This window comes from Ptychodera flava, chromosome 14 (assembly GCF_041260155.1).
Source record: "Ptychodera flava strain L36383 chromosome 14, AS_Pfla_20210202, whole genome shotgun sequence".
In the NCBI taxonomy this organism is placed as follows: Eukaryota; Metazoa; Hemichordata; class Enteropneusta; family Ptychoderidae; genus Ptychodera; species Ptychodera flava.
The window spans coordinates 14,493,369-14,514,302 of record NC_091941.1 but is presented as its reverse complement, the minus strand read 5'-3'; the positions used below and the strand labels follow the sequence as shown (position 1 = coordinate 14,514,302).

Sequence of the window (20,934 nt, the reverse complement as noted above, 5' to 3'; positions counted from 1 at the left end):
CACTCAAACTCTGTATAAGTTTGGAAAAGAAAAAGTCTTGTCATCATGACATGAACACTTGCAGACTGGGGTACTTTTTGTCAAATTTGTGGTGTGAATGACCACTTGCAAGTAAACTTTTATGAAAAATATATCTGAAATAAAACCAAACTGTAAATATTTATAAATTGTTGTTTCATTTGTGATATTCAATGACAAATGCATTAGCAGCACACATCCAAATGGGTTTAGCAAATCTCTTACATTCTCATCAAAATGTCACGTTTGAAGCTTATACATGTAAAATGTCTTTTTTAATCCCGCGGAAGAAGTCTGGGGGGATTTATAGATTGGGCTCCGTCTGTCAGTCCATTTGTTTAAATGAATACAAGGCACGTTCAGGATATGTTACCATTTTATTCAAACAAGAAACATTCTTTTGTCTATTTGGCACTTCTGGACTTTGAAACTGCATTTAAAATCACATTTGTACACTTTTACAGTTGCACATTGACAAATTTATATTTGACGGGGACTATGTTACTTTTCAAGATCAGTACGAAAATTTCGTAGGGATCACTGTCTGCACTTTACAGTCACTTTCTGATACTGATAGTCACTTTCTGTTTTTTCTCATCAAGTAAACTCTGCTCAGGCCATTCTGCAGCATTGCCTATAGACTGTGGTTTAAGCTATGGGTGTTTGTTTACACACATGCACCGTGTCGTATACACATTATTACACATATATAAACTACAGGTCATACTTATGAATTTCGTGTCGACTGAGACATAGTAGAACAGAGCATTCGTTTGTGTCTGCTGGTGAATTGTAACTGGCAACTGAATCTTTCAAGGCTGCTTGTCCACAATACTTAGTGTCATTGGGCACAGCAACTGCATAGTCTTGCCATTCATAGAAGATTGTAAACTTTTGGGGAAAAAAAAGCTTTGAATAATTTTAAGTTTGAAAGCAATCTATTTGTATGAATGATCAATATCATGAGCAGGTAGATGATGGATGTACCAAACTGATGACAATCTTACACTGGGAACCTCAAAATTAATGGTAATTTTAAGGTATTTCGCACCTCAAAAATGTAAGACAAATTCTTGCTCAAACTTTCAACCATTCTTTCAAAATGAAGAATGAAAATCAGGGGTAACTATGTAAATTTTGGTACCATAGAAACAAAATGGCTGCCCTCCGTGTTACATGTATATCTATGGTGAAATAAAATTCCTGATTTTCACAAAACTATGCAGTGAAAACTTTATTTACGCCATAAGATTCAAAGTGAGCCTCTACAAATTGTAGACCAAAACAACATTCTTAAAGTTTTATAGTGACTATCTGTGTCCAAGACGCATTCTACCTTAACATTACTATATTCTATTGCCACATTATTATTGTTCACCACCATCTTTTCTTACATCCTTAACAGTGTCATGGTATCAAAGATGATATGGTTTCTATTACAACTTGTACATTCTTGAACAAGCAAAACTTCACTCCTTGCTTGTAATACCAGGTGCAGACTCTCTACCAGCTTGAGAAAATCAAACCCTGAAATTTTCACTTCTCATTGAAAATCTTAAGTCAATGGGTAACTCCCATGGCAGTGTCAGTTGAAATCTGTATTACATTGGTGCCCGAAAGTTTTTTCTGCATCAAGTGGTATTTGAAAAATTTTATGATAAATAATTCAAATTTATAATGCATAAAATAAACCAAATGGTGATAAAAGACATGACCTAAATGCTGTTTCATACCAATAGTGCTTATAGAGGTCAAATCCCAAAGGTCATTTGAGGTTTCACCTGCAGAATTCAAATAAGAAGTAGATCTTAATCAACTCACTGCAAGGACAATGGGTCATAAGCAATGTTTGGAATGTTTTAGCAAATTTCAATCATTTCTTGCTCATTTTGACATGCATTACTGCCTCTGCTTCCACTATTAAAGTTTTAAGATCCGCACATCAGCTTATGTAGAATGATGTGACCCCTCCTCACTTTAGTACATTGCTGCATCAAAATGATATGAAACATTTTTTGAAAGCAAGAAATTACCATTGGCTGGTGTCAGAAAGCACCAGTCCGACATTCTGAATTGTATACAGCTTTTTGTTTATTCATAAGTGTAGTTGGTGCAAGTGTTTTCTAAGTAATTTTCAGTTTGTTGAATATGCAAATAATACATGCTTTAATAGGAGAAGGAAAATAATAGACGAAAACAAAAGTCCGATCTTTCCTAACTTTTCATTATTACTTCATCGTGAAAGGTGCTATTCACTCAGAAAAACTATAGGCCTTGACTTTGATTTTTCTAAGATAAAATTTGGTCACAGGTAGGTATGAGACACACCTTTGGATACAAACTTAAGGTGTTTTCCTGAAAAATTTCTATATTTGTACATCATCCTTCACCCTAACAACTCCCTAGGTCACTAGAGAATGGTGCAACAGCAGTTTATGGACACTAATCTCCTCTTGTACTCTTGAAAAGCTTGAAATCAGTCCCTTCGAGGAAAAGAAGGGAAAAAATTGGCAAAACTTATACTACCAATATATAGGAAAGATATTTCAGAAACCCTGACATTCAAAATTCAGAAGGACAAGTATCCTTTGCATTCTGCATTGAGTCCAAAAGTTATCGTTGAAGTGTCGTGGTGACGACTGAAAAGTTTCAACCTTGGGTGTTGCTTGGCAATCAATCTAAAACTTTTTAGAACTTTCATTTTCCATGAATTGGATGCAATGTCGCCTGCAAATCCGTGCAGTTTTCATCGAATATACAGTCATGTGTTAAAGTTTTCATATTAGGGTTTTGTCACAGGAGACATCCTTCAACATGAAGAGTGTTTTCAGGGTGGATTGTGTTTCTCATCTCACTCTTGTCATTGTTGTCAAAGTGCACATTTGTGACAGTCTGCTCTGGATCACCTGCTAGGTTTACAAGGTCTAATGATGAGTTTCACTGTCAGGGCATCATTGTGAAGGTACTGAGAGTCACCAGCTGTCAGTTCGTGCATACAGAAAAGGTCACGTATCCTAAACATCATCTTGACGCCGAAGTCATGGGTGTACTGATGAACTTTCTTGATGTAGTTCATGTCGTTCTGACGCCCCTGAATCGCGATGACAATTTTGAAAGCTTCTTCCAGCCTACCAAGAGGGTCGAGAGCCAAAGTCACATTGTCTGTCTGTAGCAGATAAGCATTGCCGAACTCTGTCAAAGCAGGTTTCTGTTGGCCCTTTGGCCAGAACTGCAAATCCCACCGGTGTTTGCCGTCTCTGTCCACCGACGACCCTGTCTTGGCAGTCTCAATGTGGCAAGAATATTCAAACGGTTTTCTCTTGGAGTAGTTCTCGATGTTGATGGTGGTGCAGACACCGTGTTCACTGTCCGTGTAATTTCTGTGCGTGTATTCCTCTCCGTCTTCTTTGAACTCTACTTTCTGTCTGGCCGTTTGCGAGACGGCGTGGAAACGATAAGCCTTCATCAAGTGCTCCATGTAGAGGAACCAGTTGTCAATCACCACCTTACGGTTCTCAATCGTGATGAGCTGTTCTGGTAGCATCATCGAAACCGTACGTGAGGTAGTATCTCTCGTAGATTCTGCCTGATATTTTTAACATTTGATGGATTCAGTAACCACTGCTCTACCGCATTGTAAAGTCTAAACTCACTGCTGATGATGACATCAGAACTTTTCAAAATTGACAAGAGTGTCTCCTTCTCCAAGATCGCCCAATCGGGCGAATCAATAATGATATCCATGTTATTCTGGATGAACGTGAAACAAAACGATTCGAGTTTCGTATGCTGCGCACACCTCCTGCTGTACTGATACCAAGACAGAACATGATTTTGTCTGGCAGGATTGACAAAGCTTTTCATCATAAATGACTGACACGCCTCCTTCAAGTTCAAACATTGTACTTGTCAGCCAGCATTAGTAAAGGAATGGCAGAGCTGGTGGTAATGTAAATATGGCCGGTATACATGTACTGCAAAAATTCTCCAAAGACCGACTCACTGTACGGTTCCTCAAGACGGATCTCCTCCTGTCTAGAATCCTTCCACTTTGAGCTCGTCAGCATCACTTTGAAAACGTCACTTGCCAAGGCGAGAAACAATCTGTGTGCGTAGTAGCTCTTCTTGCCGACATGAATGATGAGATCACTGATTTCTGGACTGTTGTATAACTTAGCAAAACTCTGCTGTAGTTTAGAACTGTCATCAAACCATTGACCAGGCAATTTGTTAATGCTATCTTGATCCATCTCAGTCATGAAAATATCTGCTATAATCGCAAAATCTCCACAGCAAGCCCTAAAAGGAGACAATGTTACAGTTTTGAAGGCTGTACTTCAAGCTTCACCCGATGGTCTTTCATTTGTCTGTATTAGTGGACGGTAATTATTACAAGCCTGGTTAATAATTTTACATTGTATTCTAAGTCTGTCTGATCATACACATGCACTTTACACATACAGGCAACTTATATCATCTGCATTCCATTGTAAGATGGCCACCATGATAGCCACAGAATAAAGGAAAACAATTGCTTTGAGAAAATTTGTACAAGTTGGTATTGATGTAGCGTCTGTACACAATATAATATAGTCATAATTTGACATTAATACATAGATAATCTACAGTACCTGGTGTGGTATGCCATTCAGCTGATTCAGAGTATAATACCAAACTGACGGCAGTCACCTACAATGTGGGTCAATGTAGCATACGGTGCATTGCATTAACACTGATGCTAAAAATAGATAAAATGCTTAAAGCTGATCAACCTATCTTGCCTGTTGACCTTTCAACTGTATACAATGATAGAGACCAGCATTCGCTTAGTCATGGTTTTCTAACGAACACCTATGCTATACACATTATTATTACAATGTTATTCCTCTTGAACTTGAGATTCAGAGCAAGAATTATCGTATGATTTTTCCCTCCCCTAATGGGTAAATTTGACCTTTGTGGCAAACAAACACTGCTTGACAGTAAACGCTTATTTATAGCCTGAGTAACAAGGGCCACACTATGGAGAGATATGAGTTCTATCTCAGAGTCAATCACAAACGTGTTTCATTTGCACAATTTGCACTCCAAAGATCTTAAGGTTTTATATTTGTTATTTTTATGTGGAAACTCCTTCAAATATCAGATGGTACATTGTGGAAAGTGGACAGGTATCAATTCACTCGCACATACAATAGAAAAGAAGTTGTTTAATGTGTCGTCGTGGATACAAATCTAAACACTCTGGTTACAACCATTACAAGACCTACAGTTTATTGATTACGAGAATTGAAATGTGAGACATGTCCTGGATTAATGCCATGATATTTAATAAATGGTAAGAAATGACAATATGGTACAATACATAATGTATATGAAACACCTCATAAAATAGTATACTTTATACATAACAATTCAAAGGACAACAGTGCACAGTAGCATCTGTCATGTAGATTGTTCACCTATTAATAAATATTGACCGTGAAAATTCACATTTAAACAAAAAAACATCTTACGACAATTTAAATATATATATATGTGTGTGTTTGTGTGTGTGTGTGTGATAAGTTTCATAACCAAATCAGTTTAAAGAAATTAATTTGTACTTTACATGTATTTTTTTCCCTTGCACAAGGTAATCCACTAATATGGTAAAGGAATGATAGGTTTAAAATCTTATCAATAATTGTTTAAAAAATAGAAAAGTTGTCATTTACTGTGTGTTAATCAAAACACTAATGTTAAATAAAACATATTTTTTAATTACACATGTACAGGTAAAGCTGAAAATAACCAAAATAACATAAAATAAAGTGATTTGATTTAAACATCACTGGTTATTATAATTTGCCCCAGTCTACTGTTAGATGACCCAATACCACCTAACAGTGTGCACACTGCAGAATTGTAATATTATAGCTTGAATAGTTGTCACATGTACCTGACAGGTGAGTACATTCAGTGTAAGGTTTACTTATAACACAGCTTATTGATATGTTGGTGCATTCAGATACGTATTCAACGATAATAATAATAATAATAATATTGATGTATGCCCTCGATTTCACATGCATAAAACGAAAACAGACTTGTATGGACTATTCACAATCACTCTTCAACCACCTTTTGATGAATTAATTCCACTGAAAATAGAACAAATGAATCCACAATGGTTTGTTTGGTGATGAATATATATAGATCAAACAGTAATGCTATGTCAGATGACCTCACTCAATGACCTCCATTTCATATTGTTTACATTGCATGACTCTTTTCAATTCCATAGCAGACAGGTATTGAAATCAAACAAAGGCATTTTCATTACGCTCTACAGGTACTATCACGGTGAACATCATCCGACTAAAAGCCTTCCTTTATCATTGCAACCTGCACATCTCTAACACATGGAAAGGAATTTTCTTTCTTCCATTCATTAATCCATTCATTCTTCCTTCTTTATTTTTCCTCATAACTGATGAGTGAGTACGTGTTTTACACAAAGCAACATGACCATAAATCAATGGCTGTTTTTTTTCCCCACACTGCAATACAGACATGATTCTACATGAATTATTCATATACCAGTGTAACCTACAGGATATGACAAAGAAAAGGTACATAATTTGAACAACAGCCTAGTTGATTCACATCGCTCATGTGCATTGTCAAACACAATGGCATCCTTTCACATGGTTAAAACAAAAACAATGTTAGAAAATACTCCAGAAACATAAAAATAAATTTTAAAACAGCATCTAATAAAAGGGAAGCGCTTAATTATTCATCCTGCCATGTAAATGATCATTTTTTGCCTTTACTAACACACACAGACATACCGGTAAATGTTAACACACAAACTGAATATGTGACCATTGACTTATAGTTGCTGGCACTTTGCAGAGTATTTCCGGATTTATAAATATTGATGTACATAGGGAGGTAAAAATAGTATTTCATATAATGACTTTTTTTCCAGCATACACAAAAACAAACTCCAATCATGTACTGTTCATTTTATGAAACAGTTTTTTAAAAGACAAAACATTATTTTTGGACAGTGAATTATTCCCTCCCCCCCTCCCCAAACCATGTTGTTTCCAAAGCAAAAGCGTTTATAAGTTTAATTACATAGTCACCCCTTGTGCACTCAAAACAGATTATGAAAACCACAAACTATGAATTAATGAAGTTGCTTTGGATGTGAAAAATTGGAAATTGCCCTGAATGGATAAAGTGATAGACCAATCGACTGAACCCATGGTACTAGTTGTCCTGTGGTGGGTACTTTGTCCTTGAGAGCTAAATTTAAATACCAGACATAAAGAGGAAGGTAACTTCATAGTCTGAGTACACATTTATGAATCTGAGTATTTATCAGAACCTTTGTAGATCACAGCCGCGTCCTGCCAACTTTGATGAGTTTCAGTGACTCAGTTCATTTGGAAAACAATATACTGGCAAGATAAACACACAACACAAACAATGCCCATTGTTGAAATTAATGCCTTATTGTAAAGCTCAGTGAGAAAACCACTAATTATCTGTTCAGAGTGTTAAATTAACATATCAACGATTATTTTCTGAAGCTCAGAAAGTGCAATCACAAAACTGACTTTTGGTCTGTCAAGAAACATTAATATATACACTCTGCAACTTTTATAATGTCAATAAAAATTATGACAAACATTTGAGATGCGGTCAACATATATTGAATGAAATTCTGTTGCCCCTGAAGTAAGAAATGGCTGCATCATCCAGTGGTGATGAATTTTAATTGTCACACTGGGCTCCATGACAACATTTTAATTGTCACACTGGGCTCTATGACAACATAAGTAAAGCAGTATAGAGAGTACCACAGTAATATATTGGTTTCAAATGCAAGTTGAAGCAAAGCCTAGGATGCGCATGCAACAACGAGTATTTGAGGAACAACTGACGATGGAATGTGAAATTTACAGTGAATTTTCAACAGAATTTTGAATGCCATCATTCTTGACCATGATCTTGGGTTTTAAGATGACTTGGATTTTCAGAGAGTTTTCAATTAGATATGGAGAGTTCTGTGACCTCAGATCATCAAATGGCAGTAAATTCTCTATTTGGAAGACGTTATTGGAGCTGAAGCTATGAGAATGGTATAAGATATCTTTGACAAATGTGACCTTGTTCTGATGACTGTAAACGACATGGATGATGTCCATGTCAATGGGTTTGCCGTTCTGTAACGTGATGAGGAACCGGACTGCGTTATTCCTCTCGACCACAAAGCCATCGGCTGTTCGATAGAAGCCCTTCGGATAGAACGTCATCTCCCAGTGTAGTGTATCGTGGCTGTCTGCATTGGAACCGCTGATGACCGTGTGCAGAGACTGTTTGTGACGCACTCTGTTCAGATTGCCCGATGTTGACGAGTAGTTTTGTATTATTATGCTGGCAGCTATTTTGTGATCCGCGCCGGTGTAGTTGCGGAATTCGTACACCCTGGAGCGGGAGAAGTGCTCTTCACTCCTCAGATCTACGGGCACGGCATGAAATCGGAATGCTCGTTTGAAGTGCTTCTCGAAATGTTGGGATGATCTTGTACCAGCGAGTGACCTTCGAGATTGATTAGCTGTTGCGGAGTCATGACAGGAAAACGGATTAGTGGTAGGAGATCTTGAAGGTTTTCCTCCAGGTACTCAGCACGGCTGGCATGAGTCAACCACAATTCAAGAGCGCAGTACAACGAATACTCGCTCTTGACGACAATGTCCGAACTCCTGAGCAGGGACATCAGCTGATCTCTGTCCATCATTTCCCAGTCCGGTGACCCGATAATCGTGTCGATGTTCCACTCGATGAATTGATTACAGCTTTCTTGCAAGTCATGGTGGCCACACGTCTTGGCATACTGATACCACGACAGCACGTGGTTGTTGCCAGGAGACGTGACAAGGTGCCGCATCATGAAAGCTCCCACGATTCCTTCAACTCAGGCACGTTGTACTTGTCTGCAAGGATAAGCAGCGGAACAGCTTTGTCGGTGGTGATGTGAACCTTACCAGTGTAGAGATACTCCAAGAACTGACCAAAGACAGCTTCACACTGTGTGTCTTCAAGCTGGATTTCCCCCTGGTCTGCGTCTTTCCATTTATCGCTCATCAACATCACTTTGAACACATCACTTGAATGAGCCAAAATCACCTTATGGGCATGATACTTCTTGGAGCCGACCAAAATCGTGATGTCACTTATCTCCGGGTTGTTGAAAAGATTTCGGAGGCTAACGAGAAGCTTGTCACTGTTGTTGATGTACTCGCCGACTGTTTCCTCTTGATCGTCATGTATGACTGACTGAAGACACTGCTGCTGGGAGGAGGACAAAGATTCCGGATGCGGATGCACACTGACAAAGTTGAATGCATCTTCGTTAGTTGGCACACCAGCCAACACTGGTGAAAATGATATCGGGCCTGGAGCCATCGCCATCATAAGGAATGTGTCAAATTCTGAAAAAAAATACAAACAGCATCCAAAATTACTTATGATACACCAATATACAGAGACAGAGATATGAATTAATAATGTTGTAAGAATATATGCCAGCCTATCCATTTTTTGGTTTGTAGGCTTAAAATTCGAAAGTACCCAAGAAGGCTTTTTTTTGCATTTTTTAATAACTTTCCAGTGCTCATGTTTGCAGGTCTGTGTGTGTTCTTATTGTTACAACCAGACCCCTGAAAGGTTCTATAGGGAAAATGCAGTTGAAATGGGGACAAAGTAAAACAAAGTTCTCTCCAGCCAATATGTAAGACTATTTTCCTTTACTTACTCTCTCTTCTCACAGAATCTTTGCAATTAATTTTTTTAATGATGAGCTGTTAAATATAACAACAGCAACAGTTACATGTACATTTTGCCTTGCAAGTCTAAATTGAGACACGTCACATCTCATTCACTTGAGGTGACCTCTTTGAATTGCAGAAGCCATCTCTACTCTTGTTTCATAAAATAATGACATCATACCCATCCATAATCCAACACTAGACAGAAATTCGTAACACATTGTCATTTGTTATAAACATAGACACAAAATAGCACAGAACAGACAGCAAAGCACCGGTACACACAACAAAGAAAAATATGTGAAAGAAAGATATATCGGCCTCTTTCAAAGACAAGAAGTGATAAAGAAATAGCTCTTTTGCAACACCTTCTATTTGTTCTAGTTCTAAAGTGATGAAACTGGACTTAGTCAAAATCTTTCGCCTTATTTTTCATTCAGTTCAGCATGCAATAACTTGAAAGTTGTATGTGCAGTCAAAGCTTTAGACTTTTTCCACACTTAAACTTTATGAAACTGTTTTATATGTCCATAGAGTGAAGGATTCTATAAAAACCTACAAATAAGCCGGACTTGATTCTTTGCCTAGTTGTGGATTTCTTGTTATGCTCTTTCCTGTCTGACTGCCTGACTTTGGATTTCATATTATGGGGACAACTTCTGGAAGTCATTATAAATTTTATCCCCCACACTGTAAAAGATAAACCTGTTTAGAACAGAGCAGTACAGTTTACATTTCCAACATGTCAATTGCGAGAGAGTATATGATGCATACTAGGGCTCATACTCCCACATTCACATCCGCTGGGTCTATAACCTGTCTTGAACAATGGATCTTCCAGTCTGGGTTATTGTTCGACCATCAACCATGAAAAAATTAATTTTATATGCAAATGAATATCAGTGGATGCCATCTTTTGAAGTCGGGAAGCATGACCTATCATGAAACTGGCTGCATATAAACCCGAACAATGTAAAGAAAATATGCAGCTACGTGAATTGACTATTGAAAAGTGTCAATTTACATAATGGACCCATAACAGTAAAGCAACTGTTATGGCCATAACTCAATAGATTTATGTGCAGAAAAGAATTTTGCAAGGATCACTAAAAATGACAGGTAACTTTGACCATTGAAATTTCCCATCTCAAGATACAGAAAACTAAAGTTCTCCTTTGATATCCTAGCTCGCTCTCTCTCTCTCTCTCTTCTCTCTCTCTCTCTCTCTCTCTCTATCCTAGAAAGTTCAGAAATCTTCACGTAGTAAAACAGTGCTCAATACCTGTATGGCAGAGCGATTTATGTTAAAAATTGATAACAAGTAGAAAACAGGACTTAGGCATTACTCAGAGTTTCACACTACATGTGTCCTCTGTAGTGATCATCAGACGAATGGCTCAACACATGTAGCATGAAACTCTGAGTAACACCCAAGTCCAACTCAAAGTTGCAAACTTCACCAAACATTGGATGAAGCTGCTGCTAGGGAGGAACTAAAGTACACGAAATGAATTTCACAAGAGGTAATTTATCTTTGTGAGTAAAAATATACATGAACTTTTCTCTGTTATTAAAATCAAGAAAGCCAGGATTACAAACTTGTGGATGAAAATAGACTATCTCGATAAGTTCTGTATTTTGTACATTCTATTACAAAGTGAAATCATCCTCAACTAAAGACTTCCAATGTTTTCAGAATCTTTTTTTTATTTGCAGGAACTTTTGGAATTGACCTTCTAACCAATTCTATTTGAAGGTTGTGATCCGAAATTGTTAGTTTTGTCAGCCACTTCCTATAGGTAAAAGATCTTATATCTCACAAGTAACTTTCAATTTCAAAATTTGTCTTAAATATAAGTCTGTAAGTTCGGAGCTTTCTTCTGTATTCCACATGTCCTTGTATCATTATGTATATTTCACAGGCATGTTTGTTCATAAATTTCACATAAACTATCATATACATAATTAACTGTGGAATCAATATCACAAATATAAGTCCATATATCACTCCCGCTGTACAAGTTCAATATGCTTAGTATATGATCGGACCAATCTGAATTCAACCTGGATGTATGCATATAAGCAGATCTCAGTAAGATGTCATCTGATAAAACCAATCTATGCCAGTATTTGAACGTGTGCTTTATAACCAGACAGTGCATGTTTTAGAGACTCCAAGGATAAATCTATAATAAGAGATACTAAAATCATTGAGAAAGTTACACTTGTCATTAATTTTATGTCCCCATATTTCGCAGCCTTTAGTCATAACAGGTAAAATTAAACTATCAAGAAGCGATGATGCTACTTTTACAGAACGTGAACCATTTTGAAGGCCCTTACAAAGGCTGAAAAGAGCTTTCATTGCCTTCAATTTAAGATTGTGAAAATTACCTTTGAATTTACCATTTGGGGTAATGACAAAACCAAGGTAACAGTACTCTTTCACTAAGTCAAGAGTCACTCCAATGTAAGTGAGTGTAACTCCTTTTACAAGATGATCACTTTTGTTGAACACAATAACATTTGTTTTCTTTATGTTAAAAGATAATTTCAAGTCAGAACAAAACCTATGAAGTTTATCAAAACAGCTTTATAAGCCTGTCTTAGATTCAGAAATCAATAAAAGATCATCAGCATAAATCAGACAATTGATTAGGAGTGAACAAGCTTGGCAAGACAGTCCTCGATGGAACCAAATGTACTGGGAAGATCATTTTCATAAGGGTGTGGTACATGGACTTGACTTAGCTATAAAAATTACCATTAATGCCATATTTCTGAAATTTTCAAAGTAAATCTGTTTGCCAATCTCTGTCAAATGCTTTCTGAAAGTCTACAAAACAACAATATAGATACCTTTGACTGGGACTGCAGCTTGACTACGAAAATTTCGCATAGACATGCTTGTCGGTAAGAGAAAGCAAAACAAAAAGATCTGCAGTTCTCCTCTTTGCTCTGAAACCAGACTGAAATGGCGAAAGAATACCATTGCTTTTATAAGAAAGTCAAAAGCCTGTTATTCAACACAGAGGTAAAAAGTTTTGCAAAGACAACTATTTATAGAAATCCTTCAGTATTTGATGCATCACATGTATCATCTGATTTGAATACAGGGACCAAGTATGTTTTTTTCCAAGCATTTGGAAATGTTCCCGATCTAAGGATGACATTGAATAATGAACACAGTGGAGTATGTATAGAAGAACCGACCTATTTTAGCATTTCATTTAAAATACCATCAACACCTGGGGATTTCCCTGATTTCAAGATTTCTGGTTCTGCAAATGTGGAATTAAGAAAACAATTCACATCAAATTCATTGGCTGCTTCCATATTTGATAATTCAGACAGGATACGTTATGAAACATTATCAGTTTCTTCACAAGAAAAATCACCCAACTGTGTAAAGTCGGAAGACCAATCACCAGGAGAAATAGATATGTCAATTTTCTTATACCCGCAGACATGACTCCCTGAAATATTTTTCCATAATTTCCGATAATCAGTACAGTCTTCAGAGTAAACCGTTTCTAATTTCCTTAATTGACCCTCTGACTCTCTGAACGGCGACAGTATATATTTCAACAAGTTTTTGTATTCTCTTTTCAGAGTGAAACATCTCCCTCTAATATGTGGATCATTTGGGTAGCGATTCAACGGTTTACAGCAATCTTAAAGATCTTTACGTAGTGAAAAACAAGACCTATCAAACAGAGGCTGAACAACACATTTTGATTTCTTCTTTTTCAATTTTGGTGTAACTTTACATAAACAGCGATCTGACACTTTGTAATTAATACCTTCAAATACTTTTACAACATCATCACAAGAATGAGAAGTATAACAGTCGATATTAAAGTTTCTGAAGTCTTCTTCAATAGATCAACTTTGCAGAGTATCTAAGAAATCTTGTTTAGCATTATCATTCCACAAGTATTTACATGGACATGGTTTACACTCTACATCGACTGACTGCTTCACAATATTACTTATATTATTTATATTCATAGGAAAGCCTATTGGACAATGATCAGAAACTTAAAATAATCTATTTGGTTCATGACGTTCTTTGTAACAACGCCATAATCTACTGTATTAAATCCATTTCCCTTATGTATCAAGTTGGTTTCCCATAAAGATCCCCTGCAGTTCTACCATAAAAAATCTGACGTAAGCCATTTTGAATGCAAAGATCAATAAGTTGTCTCCCAAATGAAATGATACTACAATTTATACCATCATCCATGGAAATTTTATGATGTACAGAGTCAGGAATATAATCATTAGGTGTAGGACAGTGATTTATATCATCATGTTGAATTACCTGTCCTAGCATTAAAGTGGCACTACTAAAATTATGTCTCCCAAACAAGACAATTCAAGAATCTCAGAATGAATACAAAAAAATCATTATTTACATGCATTACTGACCTTTGTGGAGGTAAGTATACACAAGATATAAAATCATCACTTCTGAATTGTAAAAAAATCCTTGTAAAGTTTTGTCCGCAGGAAGTTAGAAATGTTTCCTTTTATCTTACGGATATCTGTCTTAAAGCCTGACTTTAATAAAATAGCAGGTCCCAAGCGGCATGTTTGTTACGTTTATGTTGAAAATTTCTATCAGATCTAAAATAACTTTAACTATCTAAAGCAACAGTGTTTGACTTCAAAAGCCAAGTTTCTTGAATACATAATATGTCAAATTGGTTAAAAACTGATAGGAAATCTTCATCTCCTCATTTTTTTAATAAACCACCTGGCGCTCTCTCTCTCTCTCTCTCTCTCTCTCTCTCTCTCTCTCTCTCTCTATATATATATATATATATATATATATTTATATATATAAGAGAACTAACAACCCCCCCCCCCCAGCCAAAGCAAGCAGGTTTTTGTATACTCCCTGACACGCTTTTTGCCCAAGATATGTAAACAATTGTATTTAGGACAATTCTGTTATGATTTCTACAAACAGAAGTCTGCGACAAAATTCCAAAACGTTGATATACAATGGTACCTTAGCTCCATGGACCATGCAAAGCCTAGGAGCCAAGGACTATGACCATGATAAAATTTACACATATGTGTTAATTTTGGGGATTACTTCTCCAGATTGAATATGTAGCCATATATAGCTGTCACAGAAAAGAGCATTTTTCATCTTATCTGAATTCTTGTCAGATATGGTATTACACTGTTTCGCACACTGTGCCCCACAGTCATGGGGCGTCATATGTGGAACGGATTGGTTTAGAGTTTTAACTGGAAGCTACATGGTCAGGCATTGTGGTGCTGCGCGTAACGAGCACCTGGATTCTGGAACAGATATTGCGCCATTATCATTATCACTCAGTCAACTCTACACTGACTCTATGATCTGATGATCATGTCCTATAGTCGACGCTTACTCGCTTGTCACAGTGACGTACCTTTCACTTCTATAGACTAGGTATACGGGCTACACACTGCTGTTGTACCTTTAGCTGCATACGGTGTATGTTTTGTCAATGGGGATGCGGGCGATGTGACTGAGCTGTCCGATATGTTTACTGTACGTATGTCAGAGGGCATACACCAAAAGGAAACGAAACATTCACTCCTTCCTGTTATAGAGGGCGCAATCAGTCATACTTGCGATGACTGGAAATGTTCATGTGGCTGTGAAGAACCCCGGGAAGAACCACTCTTCGCAGGCATTTGTACACACGTCTCTATGGGGCGAATAGACGCAGAGCGGAATAGAGCACAGGTGACTGTGCATCGACTGCGTCGACTGATTTAGTTTGACTGGATTAGTTTTGATGCCTCAGTATCTCAGTATCTGAAGTGGTATCATCGTATTTCTGTAGGCCTAAAACAACTTGTTTCGGATGAAATGCATTATTTTGTGACGGATTCCGACCTTTATAGTCAATAATGAGAAGATATTTGAAATGTAATTTGAATATGTATAGTGAGCGATTCGAAAATTTTGGAGTAGTTGGGGGGACTTGAAAGTTTTGCTGTGTCGGGGGGGGGGGGGCTGAATTTTTTTTGCTCCCTTCTACTTTTACGATTCCAAGGTTCGGTAGGCAATTCAACGAAATTGAATAACATTTAAATGCCATCCAACTGTGCTAATGTTTGTAAAACTTAAACACGATCTATAACTAAAAACGATCTATAACTATTCTGTTGCATTTCATTACTTTTATCTAAAAAAAACTTTTATAAAAATGTATGAATGTTTGTACAAAAACAAACAAGTAAGTCTACTATCGGGACAGAAGCTGCAACTGTTGATAATTTTTTTCAATATTCCTATTCAATATATCAAATACAGTTTCTTGGTATCTCTCTACAGTATACTGAAACACGCTATAGTCAGTTTGTCGACAAAAGGCTGAATATAGAATCCAGACTGAAAGTCATTTGCCAATGATACCATAAAATATTGCATGGTACGCATATACAGGCTGTGTTGGCAAGCTGAATACTGGACAGTTCAACATGCTGTAGGGAGTAGAACAAGAACACAATTCTATAAACTGAACAAAAATATTGTCAAAATTATCAAAGTTAATACTGCTACTGCCCTGCTACTGCCTGTCGAGCAGTGTTACTGTCACTGCATACCAGTAGTGGCAGAGATAGCTCTGACTATGAAGTAGCTGAAGAAGAGTTCGGGTCACGTGACGCTCATGATAGTGAAACATACTTGTACACAAGATCAGGCCAGAGAGCAACACATTGAAGACCAGGAGACTTGAAAGTTATTAGGGATTTTTGAGTTCTGGCATATGAGAATAATAAAATGAGATGGGGGACCAAGCTTGATTTTCTAAATTTTCACATTCTCATCGTTAAATAGCACAAAAGTAAAAATTTGAACTGTAAAGACTCAAACTGAAATGGAAAAATGTTTGACTAAATGGAATTACTTTAATTCTACCAAATTTACCATTATTACACCCAAAATTTCAGAGCTTAAAACGTTTATTTAATGGAATATATTAGTCTTCCATATTGTCAATTTTGTAAAACTTTTATTAGCAGCATCTAAGTCGTGTCTTGTACTTTTAAAAAAAATTGGCAGGTTTACTATCCTCAGTTTTTCACAATTTGGCAAAATGTAGCCAGGAATTCACAATTTGCATACTCTCTCATGATCGTCATTTTGTGTGCTCTTCAGCTGGTGCCATTGACCTGGCCAGAGTTGGATTAACTCAAATCGGCCTAAAAAGTCTACTGATGTCTTTTAAAATGAATCAATTTAAGAACTTGCCTTATAGGAATATGGCCTAAAAACTGCTAATAACAGGTAGTGTCGAACATATACGAGTAGAAGTGCTCAAAAAACATGTCTATTTTTTCTTTGCGTGAAACCCAAATAAATATACGGCTATATGATAATTAAGGGGGGGGGGCTTGAAATATTTTAATCATGTTGACACGGGTGGGGACTTGAAAATTGTTGAGGGTACTGAGGGGGTCTGAAAAAAATAAGATTTCGACAATCGCGATTCTCCACCCCCCCCCCCCACCCCGATCGTTATTGTGAAAGCAGCCTTATAAGAAACAGAGAATTCAGTTCATTCATCAATTGGAGCATAGCAGTTGTATTTTTCTGAAAATCAGTAAGATGTAAGAACTGGCTCAATTTCTTTCTTCGACTTTGCCTTTCATATTCGCCCTCGGTGGTCCTCGCATCCAGAGAGGCGAAAGCAGCGGACGTTAAAGGCGAAAATGAATAACCAGTAGCGACCGATCACCTCGAGCTCTTTCCAAGATCCGACTTTCATCAAATTGACAATATCCAAGTCTCTGTTATGAAATAAGAACATCTTGTGGTGTCATTTTTTAACATTAAAATATTATCACATGATTTATATGTACACTTTTCTTTGCTCTGTGTTCTACTTATTTTTTCTCTACTTACCACAGATCATCCTGAGATGACAGTATTGCATCATCTTGTCATGCTTTAGACTTCATTTTGGTGCAAACTTCATATTGCTGGCGACAATGAGAGACCATCTGCTTAGTTTCACTTGTGCGACTCAAATGTTGCAGGCGTTCAGTGATCGACAAAGACGTCCATTAAATTTCCGGAGATAATCAATTCACGCCTCTGGAGGCTGAGCATGAGCAGCATGTTGTAAGCCGAGGTAACTATGATATTTTTTGGTATAACTGTTTTGTGTAAACTACACTTTATCGGTCTTTTGCTACAAGATGTTGAAAGCTTTTAGTACTCCCGGTCATTATTCATTCATTCATTCATTCATTCATTCATTCATTCATTCATTCATTCATTCATTCATTCATTCATTCATTCATTCATTCATTCATTCATTCATCAATCTATCCATCATCAATTATTCATGCAATATTACGATACATTGCAATGAGGAAGAGCGAGCTCAAAGTAAGCAGAACTTCATAGTAGACGAACTGCTCGGAGCTTGAAAAATAAATAATGTCAATCAGCCAGATTGATAAAAGCTGTACAATAATAGATCAAGAAAAAGGGATTGAAAAAGCATATTAACATTGACTGATGGTCGGTATTGGTTGTAAAATCCACTGTTCATTGCAAATTTCTGCCTTGGGCTTAGTATTAACCACCGACAGAGTACAGATTGCTGGCGCCTGTGTGATGATAAACCACAAATCTTCCACACTATGATGCTGACGCTGACGCGTGTTTCCTCTACACTCGTCCACATTCCCGTACTTCTCTTCAGGGCAATATGGCGTTATTAGTCATAGCAGGAGTGTAAAAAAAATTAATAAATAAATTTAGGATTAAGAATACTGTTGCTAAAATGTTAATTTTCCTGTCATTATTGTATACTTACGAAAGTACCCTTATTACTGCACTTTAATCCCGAATGATGATAAGTATTCATACCAAATATGAATTCACGCATGCGCAATTGTTCCCTAGTTCAGGCCCTAAGAAACACATTCAACAGTAATATTAATTTGATGCGCGGTCACAGTAATGTCTCGGCAGTCTCTCTGAACAATTATTTACTCTTGAGAGAGACCGACTGCCTCGAAAAAAAATCCCGCGAAGATGGTGTACAAGATAAATTTGAGTTCGAAGTAACACAACCAGTAAGGCAGTCCTTGGTGAATGTTGACGCTTGCCTATTTTCGTAATAGCAGTAAAACGCTGTGGAAAATACAGGCTGAAATTATTTGAAATACAAGGTGACGGATTACTAAAATAAGCATATTTAATGTTGTATAGATTGGATATTATGGGCAGACATACCCGGACAAAATCCCTGAAAATGTTTGTTTGTTTGTTTTTCCCATGTCTTTGGGTATGCCTGGGTATTCCAGGAGATTTAAGATAAGAATAATTTTTGTTGGAATTCATGACAAGAGTGTCAGATGTGTGAAAACAATAATGGCAATTTAGAATAACTTAAAAACCAAAATTTCGTACCAACGCTAATTTAAAAACTTTCCTTGAACCAGAAAAATACATTTCACTGGACTGTAATGTTCAATACATTCAAGCTTTTGCACGTTTTCGTTGTTGAACTTTGCTATTAGCTTGTGAAGAGGGGACAAGACAGAATATTGACTTGAAAGACACAATGTAATCTTAGGGAAATCGAAGATGAGTGCCATTTTCGTTTGGTATATCCGTTTTATTGAGAACTGAGACAGGAATATATAACAGTGTACTTTGAGCATATAGGCTATATGTAAAGAAAACAGCCAAAAACTTAGCTTTACTTAATCTTTGTAAATTTAGTTTCAAAGCATTTTCCAACTTGAAGAAGAAGACCCTATCGCTCCATTATATGTATGGCCTAAACATTATTGTATAGATGATGATTTTTCCGAAACTTATGGGCCGGAAGCCATCGAACGCAATAAACTATTATTATTACTATATATTCTTGAAGAAAGTAAGTCTTTCAATTTCAAGGCGCTTCACAAAGAGTCATAGAGGCGGCCGGGTGTCAGACCATACAAAAAACTAATCAAACAAAAACAAGTAAACGCCAATATATCTGGTTATTGACTATATTGACAGTGGCCAAACAAACATGCCGCAACAATACCTGTAGAGATAAAAACGGTCGTAAAACGACTTGCCTACCACTTCTGGACATCGAGAGAATGGTATTGTACCCGAGGGCCGGACTGGCAACGGTACACATGCGGCCAAAATAATGAGACTGGTTACTAAAAACTGCAATTATGTTTGTTGTTTTGTTTTGTTGTTGATGTGTTATCCTGCACAGTTTATTTCAAATTGTCTATATTCATGTTTGAATCAAAGAAAGTGATATTATATTGTTCACCTCTAGAAGTTGGCTGTCCCTAGCGCTGAATTCCCTCAACTACGCTATCAAGGGATGTTTATTGGGACAGAGACAATCCAAAACAACATAAAAAGACGTTTCTACACCGACCTACCGGACGACGCGCTCCCAACCGCCTTCTCTTCGCTCCCTCCTCTTCGCACCCTGAGATCTGAGTCCGGCAAACTGCCTAAACGCAACCGAATCATTTAGATGTAGCCGGCCTGCTCAACTGCCAGACCTTTTCAAAGCTGTCTGAACTTGTTTTTGTTTGTTTGTTGTTGTTGTTGTTGTTGTTGTTGTTGTTGTTGTTGTTGTTTTGGGTGTTTGCGAACAGCTTTTTGGCTACCCCTGCTCCATGCAAACAAAAATAAGGTCAGTACCAAAACTGAAAACTATACTGAGTTTTTTCATATGCATCTTTACACGTGTCTATTCAGATAAGTCGAATCAGCAGGCCTACGCTTTCTTCACTTTACCTCGCGGCCTCGCTCATGAAAATGACAGCGCGATACTCACGTAGAACGCATAGCCGTAGGATCAGATGTATGAACGGTAGTATAAATATTCTGATCATGAAGTTGAAGTAAATGCCAGCATCTTTCTTGATGTGAGAATTACCATTGCATCTAAACATCCCATGCATTTTGTTGTTTTCAATGATAGCTAGTTTTTTTTACTGTAACTTAAGAGGAAGCGGTCATCGCAACTTTAAAATGTAATAATTGAACACAGAATAATTTTCTCTATATATCGTGACCATGCCTAGTATTAGG

The 20,934-nt window shown here is 37.1% G+C and overlaps 2 protein-coding genes across 3 annotated transcripts in view; one reads left to right on the top strand and one right to left on the bottom strand.

The window, feature by feature from the left end:
• LOC139149487 (cytidine and dCMP deaminase domain-containing protein 1-like) overlaps window positions 1-20,934 on the top strand; it is a 696,744-nt gene that overhangs the window by 207,743 nt on the left and 468,067 nt on the right. The window lies entirely within an intron of this gene.
• On the bottom strand, window positions 429-15,418 carry LOC139149470 (BTB/POZ domain-containing protein 17-like). Of its 2 annotated transcripts, XM_070721245.1 has the most exons (3): window positions 15,278-15,418; window positions 4,650-9,509; window positions 429-4,317 (listed from the first exon to the last, which is right to left on the bottom strand). In XM_070721245.1, exon 3 carries the CDS (start codon window positions 3,563-3,565, stop codon window positions 2,921-2,923), a length of 645 nt encoding a protein of 214 aa, XP_070577346.1. In that variant the 5' UTR covers window positions 3,566-4,317; window positions 4,650-9,509; window positions 15,278-15,418; the 3' UTR covers window positions 429-2,920. The 2 variants fall into 2 exon arrangements, with proteins under 2 accessions (XP_070577346.1, XP_070577345.1); XM_070721244.1 differs by lacking the exons at window positions 429-4,317; window positions 15,278-15,418 and adding an exon at window positions 12,705-12,824 and having other exon boundaries at window positions 5,327-9,509.